At 53.4% G+C, this 7382-nt stretch overlaps 2 protein-coding genes across 6 annotated transcripts in view; one reads left to right on the top strand and one right to left on the bottom strand.

Moving 5' to 3' along the window:
* Positions 1-404: 404 nt before the first annotated feature.
* The window catches only part of KIF4A (kinesin family member 4A), a 28516-nt gene continuing 21538 nt past the window's right edge, over positions 405-7382 (top strand). Inside the window, exons 1-4 of one of the 4 annotated variants that reach the window (XM_049827277.1) lie at positions 405-487; positions 920-1034; positions 1955-2212; positions 6639-6882. Coding sequence is in view for 1 of the 4 variants with exons in the window: in XM_049827276.1 (XP_049683233.1) it covers positions 2141-2212 (72 nt within the window). In the remaining 3 variants the exon portion in view is untranslated. Of the gene's footprint in view, positions 488-919; positions 1035-1954; positions 2213-6413; positions 6883-7382 lie in introns of those variants that run through there. The other 3 variants (XM_049827276.1, XM_049827280.1, XM_049827278.1) reach the window with 3 other exon arrangements.
* PDZD11 (PDZ domain containing 11) lies at positions 3766-7309 on the bottom strand. 2 transcript variants are annotated; one of them, XM_049827292.1, is made up of 6 exons: positions 7187-7309; positions 6941-7024; positions 6319-6375; positions 5852-5950; positions 5612-5709; positions 3766-4812 (listed from the first exon to the last, which is right to left on the bottom strand). In XM_049827292.1, exons 1-5 carry the CDS (start codon positions 7271-7273, stop codon positions 5644-5646), a joined length of 393 nt encoding a protein of 130 aa, XP_049683249.1. In that variant the 5' UTR covers positions 7274-7309; the 3' UTR covers positions 3766-4812; positions 5612-5643. The 2 variants fall into 2 exon arrangements, with proteins under 2 accessions (XP_049683249.1, XP_049683248.1); XM_049827291.1 differs by having other exon boundaries at positions 5612-5672.

Genomic DNA, 7382 nt, shown 5'->3' with positions numbered 1-7382 from the left:
GGACACGCGTGGCATCGCCCAGCTGGCTGCCAACGCTGATGTGGGCTACTGCACCTGCGAGTGGGGGCCAGAGGGGGACAGGGGATGGAACCAACTCTTCCACCAAAGTACTTGGCTTGTGTTAAATAGAGGGGACCCACTGTCCAAGCTGCTTGGCAGGAGAGAGGTGTTTGGGGTACAGGGCACCACGTGGGACCTCTGCTGCGTGAGGTCGTTAATACCGCTCGGGCTGGGAAGAGGTAGGGTAGGTGCTGCTCGGAGGAGATGGTGAGATCATGAAGAAGAGGACGCTCGGGCCAGGCAGAAGCTTCTAGAGTGGCTGCACATCTATGCGGACTCCGTGTGCTGTTCAGGCAGGTGAAACAACTTTCTTCCTTGTTCAAGGCGGTGCCCGAAGCCCTTGAAGAACGGGGTTGTGGTGACACGGCGATCCCTGCAGGTCGAGGATGAGTATCACGCTGTTATCAGCTTCTCCATCAGATACCTGGTGAGTGAAGACTGGGCTGGGCCTGAAGGCTCTCCCATTACAGTGATCCCAGGAACTGCAGGGTTCTGGTAAGGGCAAAACGCTGTCCTAGGGTTGGTCACCAGCTGCATGGATTCACCCGAATTAGGAGTCCGAGATGGTCTCAAGATACCACGCTGGGTCCCTTAAAGCTGAGCTACACCGTCAGTGCCAGCCTCGCAGGAGTGCAGCAGTCTATCTAGACAGCAAGATCCTACCTGTGCCTGGGACAAAATGGGGTCCCAGAGTCCCTAGCATGTAGATGTGTAATTCCTTTACAAGTTCCTTAGCTTGAGGAAGCTCCTCTGTGCCTCTAGCCAAGTCTTTGCCCTGTAATTTCAATGCCAGACCTGATAGAGGGAGAGGACAGGGAAGATGGAAGACAGTATCTGACTGTCTGATGTGTTTGCACAGAAATACCCTCCATGCGAGGAGCTGACAGCGGTCTCTCTGCCAGCGGGATACCTGGTCCATTCAACTGGGCCCAACAGCTGCAGTCTGACCTACCTGGCTCGGGTGGATCCAAAAGGTAACTCTGTTTCTGCGGGCCTCAGGATGTGGTGACGGGGTGATGCAGATTCTTGCCCCAGTCAGTGGAAATCCTGCTCTTAATCTGGAGCGCGCCTACGTCACGTGGCACTCCTCTGCTCCAGACCCTCTTTGACAAACAATGATGCAAATGCTGCAGTTTGCTATGGGGCCTCTGGGTGGTTGGTAGGAGCACAGCTATTTTCTGGCACGTTAACTTCTGTTTTTCCCCAGATCCATCTATTACGGTCGTTGCCAAAGCGGGTTGTAAATAAAGCTTTGCAGTACCTGGCGCAGCAGGGGAGTGGAGCATTTCCAAGGTGCCTGTGCCAAGTCTCACCCCAGTAGCTGGAGCAGAGGGTGGGCCTCCCTCGGCGGTGAGGCTGCACTAGGAACGGGCATCTTGGCTCACTACTGGTGTGGCATCACGTTCTGTCAGCCTTACCAGTTTTGACAGCTGACTGATACTTCTCTGAAGCCAGAGGGCTACAAATAACACGGCCACTCTGGTCTCTCCTTGTGTAATAACCTGCCTGACCCTCACTTTTCATGCCCCGTCCGAACAGGGCATGAAAAAAAACCCTCAGTAGCTTTTGCAGATCCTGAGCTGAGTGGCAGAGCAGTGCTGGAGGGGTCTCTGGTGCCAGAGCAGGACAGGGACAAAGGATTTCAGTACAGGAAGTTTAATTTCACTCTCCTAAAGCAGCTAGCATCATCAGGGGACCTGGGCAAGCAGAAGATGGTCCCATCAGGGAGTTAAATTGGCCTTCTGCCTTTCTCGCTAGTGGGTCCTGAGCCCCTCCTAAGCAGCCAGAAAAGAAATGGAGTAGGTGTTGTTAGTGGCTAGATGAGACACGTGCCAAGACCTTTTCTAAGCTTCCATGGTTGTTTCCCCTGTACTTCTCTGCTCCCGATATACAGCACAAGGCCTGCGTGAAATACCCTGCCTGGAAGCAGCAGCACGACACTAACATGAAACCCTGGCTGTACCCTGAGCAGAACAAGCTTCCTCTCTTGGCGGTGTGCTGCCTCGCTGGAGAACGTTGATGAGAGCAGCCTGTCCGAAGCGAAGGATGAGAGGGGCGACCACAACAGTTCGGAGAACTGATGCTGCTAGCATTGCTGCAGGGAGGAATGTTACGTGGTGCTGCTCAGGCACATCCAGTCTTTTACAATAAGGTAGGGGGGAGCTTTTAAAGAAAATCTCTGTGTTTGTAGCCTTTTCTCTCAAGATGTGACTGTGTGGGTCCGAGCACACCAGCCTTGCTCAGCACCGAGACTGAACAGGGCCAGGAGCACACGGGCCGCCTGTACCAACCTGGCTGAGTTATGCTCAAGGAGAGGAGCTGCGTGGTATGTTTCTCAGGTGTAACCTGCCATGCTTTAACATAACACAGCTTGTTCTGGGGCTGTTACTGTCGCTCCAAAAGGTCAAATTACCTGCAGTACCTCTGCTAGTGTGCTTCCCTGGGCAGGGAGTTATTCATTGACAAACTAAAACTGCTCCAGCGCTTGTGACTCTTGGCCTCTATTTTGCAAGACATTAAAACCATCCAATGTTGCTGGACCTGTTGTTTTCCCAGCAGGGATCAGTAACTACCCCTGTTTGTCCCTCCAGTTCCTGGAGGATCAAATGGACTCTGGTCACCAGTACAAACCCTAGTACTGCTTTGTCAATTAAGATACCTAAGACATGAGTGTTTCTTGGGAAAGAATCCACTCTTTCCTGTTAGCCCACAGCCAGTCATGGGGTCAGTGCAATGGCTGCAAAGGCATCCACTAATTACCTCTGAGTAATGGCAGGGAGGAAGCTGCCCTAGGCAGGGGCCATCTCCCTGGAGCTCCTGCGAGGGACTGCTTTAAAGCAGGATTAACAGATTGAAGAACATTGAGGTTGTATTTGCAGTCCCCTGTGGAAAGAGTTCAAGGTGCTTCTTGGCTCCTCAGCAGCTGGGTTGAGTGCCACAAGCCTGATGCGTGCATTCGATCGCTGTTTTCCACCAGGCAGAGCACAGGGTTGGCTTTGGAAAACAGCGATCAAATGCACGCATCAGGCACCATGGCACATCTGAGCACAACAGAGGGAGAAGGGAAGACAGAGCAGTATGAAACATTGCCTTGCTGCAACATGAGCCCTGAGCATTCTCCTTCCCCAAGGAGCGTGTAAATGCTGTGAAACTGGAAGCAAATCACCATGGGACACAGAAGCCTGTCTCCATAGAGCTCTTAGCTTGCTTTCTCAGGGTGTTACAGCAAGGCTTTCCATGATACTTATTTTCCTGGTAGAAAAGCTATTTTTTCATTCTGAGTGAAAGTCTGTTTTCTATTATCTTTTATTCTGCTTCAGCCTGGCTCAGCTTTCTGCCCAGCAGTTGAGCTAAGAGCAACCTGGCTGGCAGTGCTGAAGCTGTCAGGGCTGCTGCTCTTGGCTGTCTTGCTTAAGTTGCATTAGTGCCACCACAGACAAAACCCTCCATTGCAGCTCTTACTCCTGGCAGTGCTGAAACACCGCTCCAGGCTAATCAAGGGCTGACTTCCATTACAATCAATGGAAAAACACCCTTAAAACAGAGCTACACCTCACGTGGGTCCCACGCTTTCCCCCTACAGGCTGCAAGGGCAGCTAAAGCCAAGCCTTGTCCCAGCTGTCCACCCAGCACTTCCTCAGGGTAGCATTGAGGATGGTAACAAACAACCCTCCGCATAGACTTCCTGAGTGGGAATAAGATAAATTCTGGTTGCTGTGCTCGTTTTATTATTTCAGTTATTACAGACAAGCAGAAAACACCACACAAGGCCAGAGCAAGGGCTGTCCTGATGCCACTTACAATGTGATGCTACCATGCATTTGCACCCTGCTTTGCTGATAACTAGCATGTTTTCATCTGTGCTCTCCCAGCGCAGGGCACAGGAGGCTTCTTCATCCATCTTTGAAAACACAGAAGGGGAGAATTTTACCTCAAAGCGGCGGGGAGTTCTGATGGGAGCACATGACAGGGACAGAGCTGTGCCAAGTGATGGAAGCAGGTTCAGCGAGTGAAACCCTTAACCGTGCAAGTACCACAGCTGAGGGAACCTGGCCAAGTGCCCACAGCAGTTCAGAAACATGCTCCAGGCACCTCCATCCTGTATTGTGGGGTTCATTAAGCAGCAAAGAGGTACAAACACACCTTAGCAGACTAGTGCAGCTAGAGATGTGCACTGAGTTTGAGTGGATTTTACTCCTGTTCCTTGAGTCCCAAGCAAACCCAGTAGTGTAGAGCAGAGGTAGGACAGTGGAGAAGGAAAGAATTTCATGTCACCGGAGAAGCGAACAGGTTGATCTCTTGGAGGACAAAGGCCGTGCTTTGCTCGAGCACGCTCAGACCCTCTTGGCCTTACATCTAGCAACAACGGTTGGATCCAGAACCAGCAGAGTACTCATTTAATTTAAGTCCTGCTAGAACAGAAACACAGATCTTGCCAAAGAAGCTGTCCTCCGGTACCCACTTCCACATCAGCACCATCAGCTTGTTTCAACACCTAGTTCAAGGAGTACAGACTAAAGCCCCATCCATCTTCCAGCTAAATAAGACTGTTGGCATCCCTCCACGCAGGAAGCAGAGCTGATGCCTGTGCAGCCAACAGGACAGTTGTACCTGCAGTGACAGCCGAAACTTGATGTGTCATCTCACATGTTGAGGAAAAGTAGTGGAGAGTTTTTTGCAGGACAGCCGCTCTGGAGACCCAGCAGACAGCTGCCTACTAGTGAACAGTTCTTTCCTTCTGTCTCTGGTAATCTGGAAAGGAAAGAGAAGGCAAGGCTGAAAGGGCAGGAGCGGCAGTCGCTGATGACAAGGGGGAATTAGCCAAAATGTTAAAGGAAAACATCAATTCTGTTTATATCTCACTAAGTAGAGGCAGTAAAGGCTACTTTCTTGGGTAGCAGCTGGCTTTGAAATAGCATATTTGCACCCCAGCCACTCATTTCAAGCTATTTTAGGGCACTTAGAACAAAAGTTTGTTTAAAGTCCTCTCTTCCCCTACTCCACAGTTTTCTTCTTTCTTCACTTAAGGGCCAGTTTCCATTTTATGAAGAATCCTTGTTTGGCTTGACTTGACCTCTTTTTTTTCCCCTTACATGTATGAACTTTATGGGTGCAGAAACTGAGAGTTAATACAGTCTTTTCCTTCACTTGGAATTTAAAGGTCCTTAGGGAGGGATAAAAGCCACAAGCAGTGTCCACCACTGGCACAGGTCCACTAGTGTTATTCAAGGATAAGTAGCTGCTTCTACAGCTCTAAAGTTAACATTTCCATTCAACAGTCATCCCACCTTTTAGCACTGTGTTGCTAAGCCCTGCTCTAGATGTTCTTCTATGTGGGCAGCTGAAGCCAGTCCTTACTGTTTTGACTTGGTACCTGCCCCGATCCCCAAATCAAAGCCCAGTCTTCTTTCTGATCTGCAGGCTTAACACTGTCTACGGCCTTAGACTCATAACTGCTAAGCTCAGGTGGAATCAGCAGGGACATGTGGCAGTCTGCTTCCCAAGGAGAAATGCTGCTAGGTGACTGGACTCGGAGCTAGCGGGCACTTACTGTAGGGGAAGTAACGCACACGCATGGTGATTTCACGGGCTGTCTTCAGGATCTCCACAGCCTGAAAGCAGAAAGAGTTGCTCAGTGACCATGCTGGGCTGGAGGATAGGAAAGAGGAATCTATCAGTTATGTGGTGCCAGCAGCTGAGTTGGTGCAGCCTGAGAGGCTGGAAGGAGTTGGTATGTACACGGATCCCCATCCTGTCCCTGCTCCAGCAGCTGGGCCACAGGAGTGCTCACCTTGCTGTGCTCAATATCCTGGAAATCCACATCGTTGACCGAGAGCACCTGGTCCCCTTCCTGCAGCCCAGCTCTGTGTGCATCTGAGTCAGGGATCACCTGCGAAGGGAAGAGCAGAGACAGCAGCAGTGACTCTCTGCACGGCCAGTGCAGCAGCTCCCCTCCCTTGCAGCCAAGGCAGCCCAGCCCCAGAGCCTCCCCACGGTGCCCATCCAGCACACTCAGGCGGGACTGGGGGAGGATGGGGAGCGGGGACTGCAGCGCACCAGCAACACTCTGTGGGCTGGGCAGAGACCAGGAAATGGCACAGGACCATCTGATTGCTGGTTGGTGCCTGGCAAATTACAGCTATGTGTTTGGAGATGCATATAAGGCATATGACAATCTCCCTGCACGCCCTGCTGGCTCAGCAACACCCAAGGGAACAGACAGAACACGGGGAGGGAATGGCAGAAGGACAGACACACCTTAGAGATGAAGATCCCCAGCTGCGAGGCTTTTCCTCCCCGGATGTTGAATCCTAGCTGTGAAAGAAACCAGCAGCGAACTGCAGTCACCCCCCTTTGTCCCAGGACCCCTCCCACTGCTAACATGTCTCTTCTGGATGGAGCAAAGCTGTTGGTGCTGCAGCGTTCAGCCAGGCAGCAACAAGCACCAGTCCCTCTCTGCTAACTTCTGTGGCAATCTCACCTTAAACACCCCAGGGGCTCCCTGTCCCACACCAGCTCTGCATCCCGAGATACTCTACTGCTCTGCCTCACGCACAAAGCTTTTTTTCTCCCAGCAGGGCAGCAGCGATGCCTCCCCTTATCCCACCCGTCCCGCCAAGTGCTTGGATGAGGAAAGCACCAAGGAACTCCCCCCCCACCCCCCTCGCCTCCGGGCTGCCCTCAGCGCGCCGGTCGGGGATGATCATCGCCCCCCCGGAAGCTCAGCCTCTGCATCAACCGATTTTTGCCAAGCAAAGGCGCTGGGAAGGACGGCCGTGACTCAAACACGGGAAACGCCACGCCGAGGGGAACGTGGTGGCCGTGAGGGAGCCCGTGGGCCGGGGTCTGTGTGGAGGGGGGGGGGGGGGGAGGGTCTCACCTGCGCTCCAGGCGGCTTCTTCAGGACGATGGTGCGGGGCAGGAACTGGGTGAGCTCGTTGTTGTAGTCGGGGTGATAGACCCGCTGCAAGGCAACGCACCGGCGGGCCGTCAGGCGGCGGCACCCGCCGCACACCCGCACCACCAACGGGCCGGGTGGCGGCCCACCAGCCCCTTCGCTCACCCCGCCCACCCATCCATCAACCCGATCTACCGCCTAGCCCTCCCCGCCCACCTCTCACCTCACCTCATGCGGCGGCACCCAAGCGGGCGGACTCTCGTAAGGCGGCAGAAAAACCACCGGGAAATCGTCGTAAGGCAACCGGCCCTCCATGCTGCCGCCGCGCCGCCTGACGGGACGGCACCGCCCTCCTCCCCTCACCTCAGCCTCGCCACGCTCCTCCCCCTCCGCCGTGACGCAACGGCTGGCGATTGGCGGTTGG

The sequence above is a fragment of the Accipiter gentilis genome, chromosome 24 (assembly GCF_929443795.1).
Source record: "Accipiter gentilis chromosome 24, bAccGen1.1, whole genome shotgun sequence".
NCBI lineage: Eukaryota > Metazoa > Chordata > Aves > Accipitriformes > Accipitridae > Astur > Astur gentilis.
This window is presented reverse-complemented; position numbering and strand designations above follow the sequence as displayed.